The following is an 18,647-nucleotide window of genomic DNA, read 5'->3' as shown; positions in this document are numbered from 1 at the left end:
CTTGCTATTGCTATGAGGATTATAACAGTTACAACGATTTACAGAGCTGGACTTAAATTTAACTCAGCAGCCTGCATTTTGAACTCTCACTGTAAATAAGGTTAGGGACATTGAGACCAGAATACAGCTAGCCGAGATAGGATTGGAAGAGACAAGTAATGTTTAAAAATGCTTCCGGGGGTGGATTGCCATCAAGCCTGAATACCAGGGTTCACTCCCCAGAACCCTAAAAGGAAATAATCAACTCCTATAAATTGTCCTCAGTCTGAACACCCACACACACACACAGGCACACCCACACACACAGACACACAAACTTAAAAAATTGTTTTAAAAAAGTTGTAAGTTAAAAAAAAATGTTGCCAGGCTGGAGAGATGGCTCAGCGGTTAAGAGCACTGTCTGCTCTTCCAAAGGTCATGAGTTCAATTCCCAGCGACCACATGGTGGCTCACAACCATCCATAATGTGAACTGATTCCCTCTTCTGGCAGATGTAAATATAGATAGAACACTCATATACATAAAATAAAAAAATCTTTAAAAAAATGTTGCCTTAGATTACACATGTCTTACTAAAATGACAAATACTAAGGGCTCTTTCCTCTCAATTTACAAAATATTTTATTGTTATGGTTACATCCCAAAAGGTATCCAGTGTTGCTTGAAAGGGAAATCTGGGTCTAATTTTTGTTACCCTTTATGTCCTGAAGGATGTGTCATTTTTGCACTACTAACTTACAGTTGCATGGCATAGGGAAATCATGCATTCCGTATATCTTCCTTTCCACAGCCACAGCACTAACTGCCTACTCAAACTCTGCAGCTACCATCTATGTGACTTTGGACAAGGCCTGTAGTCCTCCACCAGGTCTGAATCCTGATCTTTAATATGGGCAAAATACTGAGCACACAAGGCTTCAGTGGACATTAGTATGACAAAATAAATCAAGTGGTTGTCATTTATTACATGCTTGACAAACGTTTGTCTCACTGTTACACTGTATAAAATTCGACTCCCTTAAGTGATACTATCCATCACTAGATTTATTAACATACTTGAACTGGTTTCCAGGAGGCTACTCATCTTAGCAATGTCTGGGGACTCCCTGCTCACGGTACTTTAAGACAATTACCTTTCCGCTGGAACAGTGTGAGTTGAGTTGTAAACATCTCTGGATTACAGTAAAGCTTGGAAAATATTAAATGTTTTAAGTGAGAGACAGCTAAAGACCCTCCGCTTCCAAACGCCAGGGCACAAACAGAAAGGAATTTGAGGTTGACCTTGAACGTGCTCCTGGGCAGTGTTTCTTGGAATAGCTTACAGTTTGGACAGTTCCTTTCTCTTCTGTGGTCGCAGTACTTTGCAATGCTGTTAACCCTAACATTGTAAATCAGGTTGCAATTGTCTTTCCTGTTTAATCATTATGGCTCCTTGGCTTGACAAGGCTCATTCTATCATGGACTTTCTAGCATTGGACTGAAATTACGGCTGAAAGAATTTAGGGGAATCGGATTCAGTCCCACGGTAAATGTGTGGGTATAGACGTGGGTTGTTTTTGTTTCTTACCTTGGGTAATGAGTATTTAGACTGCCTTTTAAAATATAGCTGACCCACTTAAATAGGAATTTCAGATTAAAAAATAATGAACTTTTAGTTTAAGCATATGCCACGCAGCATTTTGGACATATTTAAAACATTATTTGTCATTCCCCTAAACTTCCACATTGTGCTTTGCCTTTTTATGAGCTGGATCTTGGATCGCGTGTTGTTTGCCAGTGGGGGAATATCTAGTATCTTTTTAGGATAAAGAATCTAATTTGCCCTTGAGGTCAAAATCCTTTAGTAGGAGACGGTCAGATCTCTGGGGAAAAGGCCCCGGTCGCACTCAAATATAGGTTGTGGCACCCTTACTAGATGGTTTTCTGCAGTGAAGAAAGTTGATGAGAGAGGTCTCTGAGTACAGCCGCAACAGAGCTGAGGTCTGTACATCTCCCTCCAAAAAGCAAGTGGACAAGTAAGAGACTTCCCCGCAAGGGAAAAAGATTTGTTCTCCCTTATCCACAAAGGAATAGAAAAAGAAACCCTGAAAACCCCAAACCACCACTGCCAAAACCAAGACTGAGGTTTCGCGCACGCGCAGAAGGACTTTGAGCCTGCCCGCCTTCCCCGCCCTCCGGAAAGTCACGTGGGCGAGTCCCGCGCGCACCCAGGCCTGTCACGTGACGGGCATCTGCGCTTCTCCGGGATGGAGCCGGAAGAGGGGACGCCGCTTTGGCGGCTGCAGAAACTGCCTCCGGAGCAGGGCGCCCGGGTGAGGGGTTGCGGCGTGGGAGGGGAAGGCGGGGTCCGGGCGATCATTCCCAGGCTCCTGGGGGCAGCACGGCGGCTGGCGGACTTCGCGCCGGCCTGTGTGTGTGTGTGCGTGTCGGGGCCCTCTCCTAGCATTTAGAAAGCTCCGCTGTAGGTCGTTTATCTTCTTTGAGCTCAGACCTCCCGAAAGGCCCCTGAGTACCGCTGAGGTACAGCGGATGCGGTGAGGACTCGAACCCCGGGCGGACCTGTCTCCGGGAGGATAGTAGGCGCCAACCCCCAACTAGGAGAGGACTGGTCACTAGCTTAAGTGTGGCCGGGACTGCAGCCGCCGGACAACTCACCCACAAAGCCAGGCTTGCGGGGGCCAGGGACAGCCAGCCGGGCCTTCTCTGCAACACACTCTGGGTCCTGTGAAAGTGATTTGATGGTGGCACTTTTCCTTGCCCGAGTTTTCATGAATCTCCACTGTGGCCCTCCATCCCGACGTGGGCTCCTTCCGTTGTCTAGAAAGTGCATCTTAAACATTTTCTTTGATTTTACAAATGAGAACAGTGAAATGTCAGCCACAGGTTTGAGTAATTTGCAAGAGGTTTCCAGCTAGCCAGGGCCAAAGCTGAAACCCACGCTCCAATCTCCGAACTTTCACAGCGGCTTTCCTCCCTTACAGAGATGGCCAAAACTTTACCACCGTAAATGTACCTGACTCTTCTTCCCTGGCCCCTGCCTCCTGCCACAGCTGTGGAGAATCCCTTTATTGGGGCTCAGCACCTCTTTTCCCGAGTCGGCTCCTCCCTAACCTGGTTTTGTTTTGGCGGAGCTAGCCTTCTTACCCCATCATTCGATCTAAAAAACCAGGGTTTCATCCTTGGACACTCGCCCTTGTAACCTCATTTACCGTCTCTGCCTCTGTTTTACCCCATAATCTCTTAGTCTCACACTTTCTCCTCCTCTCCCAATATCTTGGCAAAGTTTGTGAAAAAATAATTACCTGAATGAAAGTTGAGCACAGATTAAAGCCTTCTGTCTTTCTGTTGTGTGCAAGGCTCTCCACGATTTGGCCCCTACTCACCCTTTCAAAAGCCCTTTGCCCTTTCACCCTTCCCTCCCTCTCAATATCTACCGTTCCCATACCTGCAGGGTGGTTTTCCTTTCAATGGCTGTGGCTGGGGATGCCTGCCAGCTACTCATCCTTATAATGCAGCCCCTATCTTGCTCCTTTGTATCTGCTAGGAACATCTTTAAATCCGCCCTCCTGTATCACATCCATTTATGTATGTACCTTTTTGGTTACTTATCCCCAATTTCCTCTTTTGTAAAATGAGACCCTTCAACGCTTACCTCATAGAGTTGTAGGGAGTATCAGGATAGTGCTGGGTACCTAGGTAGGGGCTCATTGAAAATGGTAGCCATTACAGGTGGTCTGGTGTTGCATTTCCATTTCATAATAATAAACGCAACAAGCTATACATAGTTGTGAATGAACAAAAGGCAGCATTTTTATTCTTTTTCTCGGTTTGAATGCTTGGACTTATATAATCACCGGGACCGTATGAGAGGAGATGAAATACGTGTAAAAAGTTGGGATGTATTTATGGCACATACTCATACTGTCTTATTGCGCCAGTGTGTGGAGGTGAGTAAGAAGTTACTCATCTGTGTGGTGCTAGTGGGCGAGAGTCACCGTTTGCCTCAGAGTGGATTAAGATCTAAGAAAATCAGAGTAGGAGGACTTGTTGCTAAATGCCATTTCCCAGTTATTTGTATTTAAACTCTTCCTTTGCAGAGTACAAATGTTGCCTGAGCAGTATCACATGAATATGATTATCCGCGGTAGAAGGCTCGGATTGTGGAAGTAGTGATAAGAGCTGTAAGAACAGGCAGACGCATGGTCTTCAAATGTCTCATACCTACCCAGCATGATCGAGTTACTGTGCTTGTGTGTAATTCTTACAACACTGTGTGGACAGATGACATTTTCCTCTTATGCTTGGACTGCAGAGACTGTAAATAAAACTAGGAGTTAGTGGAACTGGGAGGCATAGCATCCAGCTCTGTCCCAAGTCCAGTCTTCATGCTTTGTTAGTTGACAGGATTTCTAGGGCTGCTAGCACAGAGTGAAGGATGTGTAGAAGAGGAAAAGATGACCAGGGCTTTCTCAAGGGTGGATAGGAATGCTGTGAGAGGGGAGCCAGACCAAGAGAAGTCAGGAGAGCTCCAGGGAGAGGCTTTGCTGTGGAACACACACCCTGTTTGGTTGTTATTGAAATGACCCCTTTCTGGAGTCATCTGGGGAAAAGCTTTTAAGCTTACTTTTTTCCATTCAGGAAGTCTGGAAAAAACAACAGTGTATCTTTAACATTATTTTACTTTCTAAAGGTAGACATTGTTTTGGAAAGCCTGGGATTTAGCTGGGTTTGGGAGCTCCCATCTGGAACCCCAGCATCTGGGACATTAGGGAGGGAGGATTGCCACAAGTTTGAGGCCAGCCTGGACTACAGAAGTGAGACCCTGTCACAAGCAAACAAACAAACAAAAACAAGACAATAAAACAGTAAACAAAGTGAACATCTTAAAATAGTTGCCTTTCTGTCTTAGCTGGTTTTATAAAAGGGATGTCTGCCAACATTTGTGTCCTGCAAAAAAAGTCTTCATTTTATTTATTTATTTATTTATTTGTTACATTTTATTAACTGTATCCCAGCTGTATCCCCCTCCCTCATTCCCTCCCAAGTCCTCCCTCCCTCCCTCATCCCCTCCCTGCCCCTTTCCAAGTCCAGTGATTGGGAGGGCCTCCTTCCCTTTCATCTGACCCTGTTTTATCAAGTATCTTCCGGACTGGCTGCAAAGTCCTCCTCTGTGGCCTAGCAGGACTGCTCCTCCCTTGGGAGGTAGGGAGGTCAAAGAGCCTGCCATTGAGTTCCTGTCAGAAATAGTCCCTGTTCCCCTTACTATGGGAAACCAATTGGTTACTGAGCTACCACGGGCTTCATCCAAGCAGAGGTTCTAGGTTATATCCATACATAGTCCTTGGTTCAAGATCCAGCTATACCACTCCTAGGCATATACCCAAAATTTGCTCAAGTACACAACAAGGACATTTGCTCAACTATGTTTGTAGCAGCTTTATTTGTAATAGCCAGAACCTGGAAACAACCCAGATGTCCCTCAGCGGAGGAATGGATACAGAAATTGTGATATTTTTACACAGTGGAATACTACTGAGCAATCAAAAATGAGGAAATCATGAAATTTGCAGACAAATGGTGGGATCTAGAAAAGATCATTCTGAGTGAGGTATCCCAGAAGGAGAAAGACACACATGGTATATACTCATTCATATAGTCCTTTAAGATATGATAAACATAATGAAATCTATACACCTAAAGAAGATAAACAAAGCAGATCCATGGTAAGATGATCAATCCTCATTTAGAAAGACAAATGGGAGGTGCATTGGACGTAGGAGAAAACAAATAACGGGACATTAGAGAGAAATGGAAGCCAAACTAAATAAAGAGATATAGCCCATATTCATAGGCTAGGAAGCTATTACTGCCAATAGTTATTACTATTAGAGCCAATACTATTACTATTAGAGCCTACCACAGAGGGCCTCTGAAAGACTGTACCTAGCAGTGTATCAAAGCAGATACTAAGACTCAACCAAACCTTGGGCAGAGTGCAGGGAACCATATGAAAGAAGGGGGAATTTGTATGACGTGGAAAGGATAGGAGCTCCACAAGGACCAATTATATCTGGGCACAGGGGTCTTTTCTGAGGCCCGTGGTGGTTCATTTATTTTAAAGTACTTTTATTTCCCCTTCCCCCCTAGCTTCTTCACAAAGTAATCGATGGCATCTGTGGCCGAGCTTACCCTGTCCACCAGGATTATCATGGTGTTTGGAACGAAGCCGAGTGGAAGCACGTTCTAGAAGATGTTACCACGTTTTTCAAAGCTGTAGTTGGCAAAAATTTTTCCGATGAAGAGGTAACTTCACTCCTAATCTCTTTACCTGATAGTAAACACCATCCAGAGTTTCTGACGTCGTTTCTAGGGTTCAGCTGTGTTCAGTAAGTACTGAGTACTTGATACAACAACTGAAAGGTCTAATTATGAGTGAGTGGAAGACGGCGTTGGAGTTTCGGGCTTTGCACTTTTAATTGTTTCTCCTCTCGCTGTAACGCATATAAAGCTTGCAGAGGAAAGCGGGATTCTAAAGATCAGGCCTGTGTGTGTTTTGGTTGCAGTTCACATCGGATCTCATGGGGTGTGGTTTTTACAACTTTGTCAGTTATTTGCACATATTTATATGAGTTGTTTAACAAATGTCTATGTATTTGTTATGTTGATTTGGAAGATACTGGATCTGCATTTCTTTGCCTATATACACATGTAATCTGTTCCGTCCTTTGCTTCTTCATTCTCTTAATGGGGCTTTTGATGAACAGAAAGTTTTTTTTTTAATAATTTATTTATTATTTTATGTGCATTTAGTGTGAAGGTGTCAGATCCCTTGAAATTCACATTATAGACAGTTGTGAGCTGCCATGTGGGTGCTGGGAATTGAACCCTGGTCCTTTGCAAGAGCAGACAGCGCTCTTAGCCACTGAGCCATCTCTCCAGCTCCGAACAGAAGTTTTGAGGCTAATGAAATCCAGTATTTCTTTCAGGGATTAGTGTTATCAGTGCCATATTTCAGAAATATGAAGGCATCTGTGCATTTTCCTGCAGAGGCTTGGTTGCTCTAGCTTCTGTACTCTTCTCTCAGATGGGTTTCGATTTAATATTCTTGTGTGGGACAGGGCCTGTCTCAGTTTCTCCCGCACAGCGTCCTGTTGACTCGCTGCCATCTATTGGAATGACTGTCATTCCCTCCCAAGGCTACTGGGCAGTGTTGGTAATAAATCAGGCGGTCATTTGTAGGGCCTGTCTCTGGAATCTTAGTGGATTCCATTAGTCTCTGCGTTTGTTTTTGGCATTCTTTACTGTTTTAATTACCACGTCATTAAAGATATACCAAGTTAATTCTTGATATCAGTTGGTAGAAGACCTTCAACCTCATGTGTTTTCAAGGTTGCTTTGACTTTCTTTGGTCCTTCCCATCTTCACATATGTTTAGAATTCAGCTTGCCAAATGTAAAAGCCAGTTTGGACTTCAGTGCGTAGTGCACTGAATTTCCAAGTTATTTGGGGAAGAATTGGCAGTTATAGTTAGCTTCCTAGCCTATGAACATGGGCTATACCTCTTTATTTAGTTTGGCTTCCATTTCTCTCTAATGTCTTATAATTTTTAATGTAGAAGTCTTGCAAATATTTGGTTAGATTTCTAAAACATGGTGTTTTTCTTAGTACTCTTTATTTTACAGTTGTTTATTGTTAGGATGTAGAAATGGTTAACTTTTATATCCTTCCCTGTGTCTAAGATTTTTCTTAGTTTATTATATATATGTACACATATATATTAACATATATTAAGCAAAAAGTAGTAGCAGTAGAGGACCTACCCTCTCCACATGGCTGAGGGAGAAAATTACTCTTTTCTAGTCATTAGCTGCATGATTTTATAGGTATTAATGAGTAAAGAAGTTTCTGCGTTTCCAACTTTGCTGACTTTTTAAAAGTCATCAGTGGCTATTTTATCAGCATTTTCTGATAATTATTTTCCTTTATTTTGTTAATGTGGTGATTATTTTTGGATGTTAAACTAAGCTTGCATTGACATGATAAACCTAGCTTGGTCATGATGTATTATTTATGTGTACATTGGTTGGATGACTTAGAATTTTGCTTAGAGTTTTCCGATCACTGTTTGAGTGACACTGGCAGTGAATTCTTTCCTATGATGCCCTTGTCAAGGGCTCAGGTTTTATTCTGGGTTTGTGGAATGACTCTGGAAAGGTTTTTGTTTTTTCCTGTTCTTTGGAAGAGTTTGAACACAGTTGATTTTCTTTATTTAATTGGTATTGAGTTACTTAATTTATAAATTGGGAAAAATTTATGTCATTAGCTTTTATTTAATTGCACAGTTGTCAGTATACAAACTGTCAATTCAGGGTTTTGTGTTTGAATGGCTCAGTGTGTGGTTTACCGTACAGGTTTGAAACGGCGGTGTATTTGGCAGTTGTTGGGTATGGTGTTGTATATGCGATGCCATTTGATTTGGTGGAAGTTAATATTTTCATGTTCTGAAACTTCACCGATGCTTTCTGTGAGTTTCTGGCAGCAGCTAGAATTGTGATAATATCTCTGTCAATACGTACTTATCCGTTTCTCTCATTTTTGGAGCTGTAGAATTCTGCTGTGTTGTGTATTTTGGAGCTGTGCAGTTAGGCACACCCAGGTTTAGGACTCAGCGGTTTTCTTGACTTCCTCCTGTTTCTTGTGGAACTCCTGTCTGTGAGGACTGTGCTGCTCTGTTGTGGTGATCTCCAGCTTTGTCAGTTTAGTCCCTTTCTTTACCTTCTGGCTTGAAGGAACTTGTTAAGCCTGTCCGGGTTACTCATTCTCAGCTTATGCTTTTCATAGTTCTGAATATTTCTTTTCATTGTACTGTCACTTTAGGTGTGTAGCAAGGGGATGGGCACGCTTTAACCTTTGAAGCAGCAGGAGCCTTTCACCCACCTCTGGCCGTTTGTGTTTGACTCCACAGACACTCCAGCAGTTGAACCAGCTGAACTCATCTCATCAAGAAGCTGTTATGAAATGCTTGAAGAGTAGGAAAAATGAGATCAAGCAGGCCCTGTTAGGAGAAATAGTTGAGATCTCTTGTGCGCAGCTGCAGGATTTTGATTGGCAGTTAAAGGTGAGAATTGAGTTTTTACTATGTTTTAATATGTTTTGTGTAATGTTTAAGTATACTTATTCTTTTAAAGTAAAAATGTCTAAAATTTGTCATTTTGAGACTATATTGTTCCAAGGTACCAGCAGAGCTCATGTAAACTACTGGTTTTGTATGTTAACGTGGACATAAGGGCGCTGTAAGCAACCGGACCATGTGTAGTGGCTCTGCACTACTAAGGGATATTCCTAGATCTACCAGTCAGAAATGGAAAAGTGTGTACTTAGGGTGTCAACCTTGGCAAAGTCTTCTAGATGCCATAGCTTTCTCAAAATTGGTAAATATGATTTTACTTCTGGGAGGAAAGTATGTTAAAAAGCCAACAGTTTAAACAGTGAAAAGAGGGCCATGCTGAGTAGAGCTAAGAAAGAACAATTTCAGAACAGCTTTTTGTTTTTGTTTTTGTTTTTTGAGACAGGGTTTCTCTGTGTAGCCCTGACTGTACTGAAACTCACTGTGTAGACCAGGCTGGCCTTGAAGCCACAGAGATCTGCCTGCCTCTGCCTCCCGAGTGCTGGGATTAAAAGGGGTGCACCGCTGCCCAGCTGCAGCTTTCTCTTCTGTAGGGAGCCAAACTAGTAGATAGAAAACACACATTCTGTTTCTTGATTTTAGCATGATCTTAGAACCAGGAATTACCTCATGTCCTTTTGGTAGTTTAAGAAGACAAAATGGGACAGTTAGATAAGCTCACAGCTGGATAGACAACTCCTGTGGACAGTTTTCTTAGCTGAGGAAAAGGGTTCTGTGGTTCTGGTTGTGGCTCAGCTGTGTTTGAGGTGTTTTTATTAACATGCTTATTATTTTGACGCAAAACTATAACTATAGTAAGTATGCAATACAACCAAAGTTTGACATCATTTTATTCCTGTTATACTGATGGACTAAATGATAAAAAGCAAATTAATCAGTGACAAATAAAAGGTTTTCGTGTAAATGAACATTTAACATTTAAGTAAGTATGGATGCCAGGGAGGAGGCGCCAGTAGTGGCATGCATGAAGGATGTGTGGTCGTTTTAGTTATCAAAGTGTGCTGTAACTGGAATGCTCCAACTGCCAGGCTCCAGTCTCACATTTTTGTTGTGAGATATGTAGTGCTTTCAGGCAGGGAAGGGTCCCGTGGATGCTATTTTCAACTATGCAATCTTTGTGTTAATTTAATATTCTCTTTAGTTTTGGTTACCAGACTTAAATATTTAAACAAACAGGACTCCTGCCAGCAGTGGTTTGTGAAGGTTCTCTGAGACACTGGTGGCCATGTACTTGGAAAAGAAAAGGCCAGATGCAGATGCTGTTCAGAAAGCCAGATGTCCCTTGGGTGGTATCACTATTATTGTCATCCACAGTTTTGATAGCCAGTCTTGAACTAAGTTGCTTAATTTCCAAAAGCCTCAGAGTATTTTTAGTCTGCTTGACACATGAACTGTCATCTTGGAATCTGTTCTTTAATAATTCTGTTTTTTGCTGTATAGGGTACTTTCAGCACTTCTGAGTTTCTATAATAAGACTTAGTTTTGGCCCTGAAAAAAGAGTGTTTTAACTGGACAAACAGATCCAGATACTGGCTTTTGGACAAACTGGTGTTTCTTTTCTTCCAGTCCTCTTCCTGTATTTGTTCTGTCTCCTTTCCTTTTACCTCCTGTCTTTGAACGTGTTGTCTTGCCACTGGTTTAATTTGTTTCTTCGGTTTCCCAACATTTGCAAGCAGACAGGTGGTGGGCTCTTACCCAGTCCTGATGCTTGCTGAGCGCTGTCAGCTTACCATGCTCTGTTCTCCTCGCTTTCAATAGCTCGCGCTTTCCAGTGACAAGATCGCCACATTGCAGATGCCACTTTTAAACCTTCATCTGGATGTGAAGGAAAACGGTGCCGTGAAACCATACTCTGTTGAAATGAGTAAAGAGGAGTTACAGAATCTAATCAGCTCCTTGGAGGCAGCTAATAAGGTATGTGCTTAAACTGGATCACATAGTTTACATGCGGAAGCACCAGTCCACCCTTGAGTAGGGAAAGTTCAGCTCTGGCTAGGTTTTAATGTGTCTCACTTCACTGATCCTTTATAACAAGCACAGAAAATACTTGGTTGAGATGTTCTGACGTCTAAATGTTGAAGTAGTTATAACTTACGACATTCAGTTACCAAGTTCTGGCTTTAATTGTCTATCCTAAACCAAAGCAGTACTATTATAACTGTCGAGTTTATTTTCCTTTGGTATTCCTTAAGCTTAAAAATAAAAATTTTACCTTGAGACCATGAAATTAGTTGATTCTGAAGTTTCCCTAATTAAAAAAAATTCTAAAAGAAGAAACGTCTTACTTGGATGCACAAGTGTTACTTGGATGAACAAATGTTAGACAATTACTGTTCTGATGTTCTGAGTGTGGGAGGTAAAATATAACTGTAGTCATGACAAAATCAGGCTTTTATGTGATAGAATCAACGAATGCTCCAAATTTTCCTATCTGCAGGCCTGCGTCTGAGCACCAGCAGCCCCTCCCACTGTGTAGTACAGTGTTTAAGCAGCAGAAGTTTTCTGTGAGGAAGAGAAACCCTGACGTTCACTGGCAGTATTTACTTGTCACTGGGCAGCGTTTCTCATAGGTCTACCTCAGGGATCGGCTCTCAGTTGCTCTCATCTCCCTGGCCACCATTACTCTTATAAATTCTTTTGCCCTTTTTTTTTTTCTTCTTCTCTTTTATTTAGTTACATACTTACTGTTTTTCATTATGGTGCCAGGGATTAAGCCTATATTAACATTTTTAACCTAATACTCACCTCAGCGTGAGTGGGTACACCTTAGAATTCAAGTGCTACCTCAACCATCTTCATGTGTACAGCCTTCTTACTGCCTCCCAACAGAACATGAAACCACGTACACATTTATAAATGATGCTATGGATTGCCTGTGTCCCCGACATTCATGTTCAGAAACTTATGTCAGTACTACAGGAAAGAGCGCATGTTCCGGGAGGCGCATCTGTATGGCGCAGGAGTTCCCCCATCCACTCCTGTGTGTATTTTCACGGGATGCATCCTCGTATGTTATCCTCACATGCAGCAGAAAACCCTCACCATAGACGGCCCTATCACCCCAGACTTCTCGGCCTCCCCAACCACCAAACCAATGGACGCGTGTTGCTTATAAGTTACTTGACTGTGACATTTTTTTACATATAGAAAATGGACAAAGGCAGTATTATCAGAACACTTTCAGGTCACTGCTATGCTACCTACCATTGGAATAAAATGTTCAAGTTTCTGTTCATTATGTTCAGTTCAGTCACCTAGCCTCTTGCCACCTCAGGCTTCTTATATCTCTTAAAAAAGGGGTGGGAGTAGAAATTATCCTTATGTCGTTTGTGGTTAAATGAAAACCATTTCCATAGTGTGCTTTGCCCAACAGTCAGCACATACTTTTTATTACAGAAATCTTTTATAAATTCCGCAATTGGAGAGTGCTCAAGTATGGCAGTTGTATTAATAAAGAGCCATCAGTAGGACAGAAGAAGTGTAGCTGTAACCTAGTGCTTTTTGTTCGACAATGCTGAAAGAGTATGGAGGCAGAGAGGAACAGCCCCTAACTGATTATTCATGAGGACAGTAGATAGTTTTACTATTAAAAACATAAATCAGAAAAGCACAGGGGCTCGCTGATGCCTGTTAAACCTCCTGCTCTTTGAAGCCCAGATAAACATCACCTTCTTCCTGGTCTACGAAGTAGCACACACTTCAGTTTTGCCTTCATGATTAACTCTCATGTCCAGTAACCACGCTTGTAGCGGAAGCCTGGTGGCCTTCAGAGAAGTGGGTATGGTTGAACCTGGTCTGAGGGCAGCGTGACCAAGCATAGATCTTGGCAGGCAGGAGCCGTAAGCCACTGACCTCCTTTGCCTGTTTCTCTTCTTATCCTGCCTCAGGGTTCCTGGGCAGATAGCAGGGTCATTCTGGTCGACCTGACATTGCTTGTCCTTGTTTGTGTTTTAAGGTGGTCCTGCAGTTAAAATAACTGGAAATGGTGACTACCAACACCAGCAGATTTCAAGGCTGCTTCGTGGCAGAGTGAATGCTGTATTCAGAGGTGGATGCTACAGCAGCCTGGCCCAGCAGCATGCAGAGATTATAAAGATGAAAATCTGCCAGCAACCCTAAAGAACAGGAAATTGTAAAGCTGATGGGAAATGCATAAAATGAAAGATGAGAAAGCTGAAGTTGCAGTTTGAGTTTTCACAATGATTGTTTTGTCTCGTTTATTAAATATTTGGGAAATCTTTGGTAGATAACGTTTTTATATTGAAAGATAAAAATAAATTCTGAAGTAATGGAAACACACAAGCACAGACCTACTGGACTGTTGCTTAAATGTGAATAGCAAGACATGTATTATGAGTATATAATTTGCAGTATTCGAAAATAATATTTAAACCATATAGAATTGGCATATGTAACTCAGGAGGTTCCATGTTTCAAAGGAAAGAGTTTAAGTGGTAAAGTTTTAAGGAAAATTCTGTTATCAGACACGAACAAACAGACATTTCAAATTTGCGTGAATAATTTGAATAATTTATAAAATTCACGAGAATTTTATAAGTTAAAACATAAACGTCAAAAAAACCCGAAAATAACGTCATTGTGTACCTGGTCACTGCCTTGGGAGACTGTGCTCTAAGAAAGTGTGCTCTAAGAAATGTCAGTGACGGTGTACATATTGTTCCTCATATATAAGTTTGTTTTTGTATGTAACAAATTAGTTGTAATACAAACCTCTTTTTACCTCAGCTAACTTTAAAAATAAGCATTCTGAGCAAATAAAAGTATCTTTACATGTCGCTTGATTTCAGCGACTTCCCGCGTAGCTCAGTGGTTGGTTGGTAATTAACTGGTCCCTGCTGTTTGCAGTTCTGTGGCTTGATCAGGCACCAGTTGGAACATCCCGAGCAATGATTACTGTTCTCGTCATACAGCTGCGGGCAGGCTCAGACAAGGCTGTGTTATCGAGTGCTGCTCTACAGGCTGTGGCAGAGTGTTGATTAGAAATGGAGCTTGGTGGATACCTATGACAGGGTAGGCTCCTGGGAAGATATGGGGGTCGTTATAACTGGGACTCTTAGTGGCCGTAGCAGGGGTCATAAAGACTGAAGAGGCCACCCTCTAACTAGGCAGGAGTTGTAGTGGAGGGAGGGGGACACCAACCCAGCCACAGAAATTTCGACCCAAAATTTATTCTGCCAACAAGGTGTTCAGGGATAAAGACAGAGCAGAGATTGAGGGAATGTCCAACCAAGCCTGGCCCAACCTGAGACCCACCCCATGGGAGAGAGCCAACCCCTGACACTATTAACGATACTGTGCTATGCTTGCCTAGCATAGCTGTCCTCTGAGAGGCTCCACCAGCAGCAGATGGAACAGATGCTGAGACTCACAAACATTGGTGGAGCTCAGAGTCTTGTGGAAGAATAGAGGGACCCAGAGAGGACAGGAACTCCACAAGACCAACAGCCAACTAACCAGGGCCCAGGAGCTCGGGGGCCTTGTCTCCACCTACCGACGCACCGAAGTGCATGGATTGGACCTAGGCCCCCTACACAGATTTAACGATGGGCATTTTGGTCCTCATGTGGGTGCCCTAGTTAGGAGAGCAGGTCTTGTCTCTGATATGGACTCCATTGTTTGCTTTTTGATCACTGGCCCCTGGCATTGCTACCTTGCCAGGCCAGAGGACAAGAGGATACGCGCAGTCCTGATGCAACTTGTGCTGGGATGGATTGTTGGGGATCAGGCTCCCCTTTTCTGAGGAGTGCGTGTTGGGGATAATAGGAAGAGGGAGGGAGGGTGGGACCAGAAGAGGAGGGAGGAGTCCATGTGATGTAAAGTGAATAAATAAGATTTTAAAAAATTGGAAAAAAAAAAAAAAGCTTGGGCCAGAATGTTCCTCAATGTACTATTTTTTTTTTTTCATCAAAGAAATTCTTTAGTATGGACAGTGTAAAAAGTATGCTCAGTGTGGTTGCTAGTTTCCTAGTAGGCAAGGTCCTTAAGTCAGAATGGAGCGTTGACTGCTTGCAGAGCAGTACATCAAGAGGCCTGGTCCAGTGGTCTCTGTATAACATCCTTCCTTTGAGCGCAGCCCCTTAACAAGGCAATACCTTATTTACCACCATCCCCGACATGGTTCCACCAGCCTGTTTCACAGTTTCTTTGAAGTTTGATTGGCACACTGTGTGATGCCCTTAGTTGAAGTGTTTTGACCGACAGATACTCATGAAGGAATCACCCCGGTCAAGGTAGTGCATACAGTCCCACCTGCAATCTTTCTCTTGTCATCAGTGGTCAGTGTCCCAGGTCCTTCACCCCAGGTCAACACAGATTCGTGAAAATGGGATCATACAGTATTTATTCTTTCGCTCCTTTCTGTTGGCAGTGGCATGCAGGGCAGTGTGTGTTAACACCGAGCTCGCTCTGTCTCTAGAACAAACAACAAGCCAAATGAAGTCTGGCTTTTTCCAGCATCTCTTGTTTATTTTTGGACAATACCTTATACTGTTGCCTGAGCTGGCCTGGAACTCCACTATATAGACCAGGCTGGGTCTTGAACTCAGCTGGCCTCAGCTCTCCAAGTATTAGGGTTACTTGTATGAGCCAGTATGCCTGATGTTAGCATTAACTTGAGTTTTATTCCTGTCGCACATATCAGTGCTCTGTTCCTTTTTATTGTTAAGAAGCATCGTGTTGTATAACTGTCACAATTTGCTTATCTGTTGATAGCATTGTGTGTGTGTGTGTGGTTTCAACATTTGCCTGTTACAGTACAGAGAATGTAGCATTTTTTTGTGGTTCTAACACTTGCCTGTTACAGCACAGAGAATCCTCTGAATATTTGCATGTGTATCTTCTTATGATCTTATGGACGTATGGTATCTTGGAGTGACGTAGCTAGTTCATGTGATTGGCTTATACTTATCTTTTTAAGATATCATGGGTTTTCAGAGGGATTTTTACCCATTTTCCATTTCCACCAGTTTGGTAACATTCTGATTCACCTTACCCACACTTGTGGCTGGTCTTCCTGATTTCTGCTATTTTAGTGTGTATGTAGTAGGATCTCATTGTGCTTCTAACAGTCACTTAAGGACCAACCACACCCATCATCTTTTAACGTCTTTCTGCCATCTACACACCCCACTGGACACTGTTTAGATCTATTGCCCATTTAAAATTTTTTTTTTTTTTGCTCTTCCATTTTTTTAAATTTAATCACTTTACAGCCTGATAACAGCCCCTCTCCACTCACCACCCAGTCCTGCCCTCACATGTCCTCCTCCCATTCCTTCTTCTACTTCTTCTCAAAGAAGGGAGGCACCCAAGGGGTACCAACCCACCCTGGCACCTCAAGCAGGACTAAGCTAAGCACATCTACTCCCACTGAAGCCAGATAAGCAGCGTAGCTAGGGGAAAGGGATCCAGAGGCAGGCAGCAGAGTCAGAGACAGCCCCTACTACCATTAGTTGGGGACCCACATGATGGGCCATGCTGCAGTCTGCTACATATGTGTAGTGTGTGTGTGGGAGTCTAGGTCTGGCTCTTGCATACTCTTTGGTTGTTGGTTCAGCCTCTGTGAGCCCCCATGGGCCCAGGTTAGTTTCCTCCGTAGGTTTTCCTGTGGTGTACTTGACCCCTCTGAATCCCTCAATCCTTCCCCTGACTCTTCCACAAAACTCCTTGAGCTCAGCCTATTGCTTGGCTGTGGATCTCTGCATCTCTTTCCATCAGCTATATGAAGCTTCTCAGGAGACAGTTACGTTAGCTAGGCTCCTGTCTGCAAGCATAGCAGAGTATCATTAATAGTGTCAGGGACTGGCTCTCTCCCATGAGGTGGGTCTCACGTTGGGCTAGTCATCGGTTTGCCATTCCCTCAATCTCTGCTCCATCTTTATCCCTACATTTCTTGTAGGCAGGCCAAAGTTTGGGTGGAAGGTTTTATGGGTGGGTTGGTGTCTCCCCATTTTTAAGGTGGATTCCTGGTTTTGTTTCTTAGTATCATGTTTTGCTCTTGACAGTCCTTTCCAAGATGCAAGGCCTTCAGATAGTTTCCTCCACACTGTATGATCTTTTGCTTTTTCTTGTAACTAGATGGTATTGATTTCAGAGATCAGCTTTAGATTTACGGAAGGATTCAGAGGATGGCAGAGAACTTCCATATTGTCACCAGTTTTGCCTCTTAACTGATTACATTGGTATAAGGTATAATTATACATGGTATAATTCATGTAGTCAATGAATTGTTACTGTTAGCTAACACTTATGGGCTAATTTGATTTTCTAAGGTTTTATCTGCCCTCATTTATCCTGCTAATTCATCTGCAATAATGTGATGTGTCTTTTTACCTCCTCTTTGTTGTTCCCCAGACTTCCTTTGTTTCTGACGACCTTGATTCTGTGGTGAAATATGTGTGACCCTTATGGGGACTTATCAGTGTTTTTCTCATAGGTAGACTGGAGTTACCAGTTTTGGGAGAGAAGATTAAAGCTGAAGTGTCATTTTTGTCACATGATGTATGACCTGATGTTGACTGTAACCACATGGGGAAGATAATGCCTGTTAGATTTCCTCACTGTGAAGTGGCTGTCCATTTTCCTCATTCTAGGCTCTTTGGGTGGATATGACTTTGTTCAGCCTGGACTGTAGTAGCGCTAGTCCTCATTACCCAGTTTAAGTGTCTGTAGAAATTGTGTGGAATTTACTTTTTTTTTTCCATGAATTATTTTGCCATTTATACCATAGTCTTGTGGGTATCTCTTTTGTGCTTTGGAATGTAATCCCATTTTTTTCATTACTGACTTTATTTTTGCTTTGCCCATGGGAGGCTTTTGTGGTTGGTTCCTGTGTCCCCTTGGCACGTTTCTGTCAGTGGTGTGGAATTTCTTTTTTGATGGGGGAAGACTTTTTCTTTCTTGCTTTTTTTTTTTTTTTTTTTTTGCTTTGAAAGGCATCATTCTATTTTCTGGTAGCATGAGGTATTCTAGGCTCCTCTTTGTATATTTTTTTTTTTTATTATGAGAGATGTATATTTTATTTTCTGTGTCTGTTTTACCTGCATGTATATCTTGGCATAATGAGCATACCAGGTACCTAGAGAAGGCAGAAGAAGATGTCAGATCCGTTGGAACTAGAGCTACAGACAGTTGTGAGCTGCCATCTGGGTGCTGGGAATTGAAGCTAGGTTCCCTGGAAGAGGAGCCTGTGTTCTTAACCACTGAACCATCTCTCCAGCTCCTGTGTACTATTTTTTGATCAATCTTAGAATCAGCTGATTCTCCAAGAAGTCTAGGATCCTTTTATTGAGGACAGACACTAGAAACCAAGTGAGGCATGTTGTATTCATTGCTATTGGCACATGCATCTTTTAGGCTTTCATAGTACAGACAGAACAAAAAAAACATCCCATGTACATACACACACCTATAAATATTTCTTTATATAATCTTGTGTTTA

General features: G+C 42.5%; 1 protein-coding gene across 1 annotated transcript; it reads left to right on the top strand.

Moving 5' to 3' along the window:
• Positions 1-2,187: 2,187 nt before the first annotated feature.
• On the top strand, positions 2,188-14,009 carry Commd8 (COMM domain containing 8). Its single transcript, XM_060380728.1, has 5 exons — positions 2,188-2,312; positions 6,148-6,303; positions 8,966-9,118; positions 10,946-11,101; positions 13,143-14,009. Exons 1-5 carry the CDS (start codon positions 2,247-2,249, stop codon positions 13,161-13,163), a joined length of 552 nt encoding a protein of 183 aa, XP_060236711.1. The 5' UTR covers positions 2,188-2,246; the 3' UTR covers positions 13,164-14,009.
• Positions 14,010-18,647: the final 4,638 nt, after the last annotated feature.

The sequence above is a fragment of the Meriones unguiculatus genome, chromosome 3 (genome assembly GCF_030254825.1).
Source record: "Meriones unguiculatus strain TT.TT164.6M chromosome 3, Bangor_MerUng_6.1, whole genome shotgun sequence".
NCBI classification, from domain to species: Eukaryota; Metazoa; Chordata; class Mammalia; order Rodentia; family Muridae; genus Meriones; species Meriones unguiculatus.
This window is presented reverse-complemented; position numbering and strand designations above follow the sequence as displayed.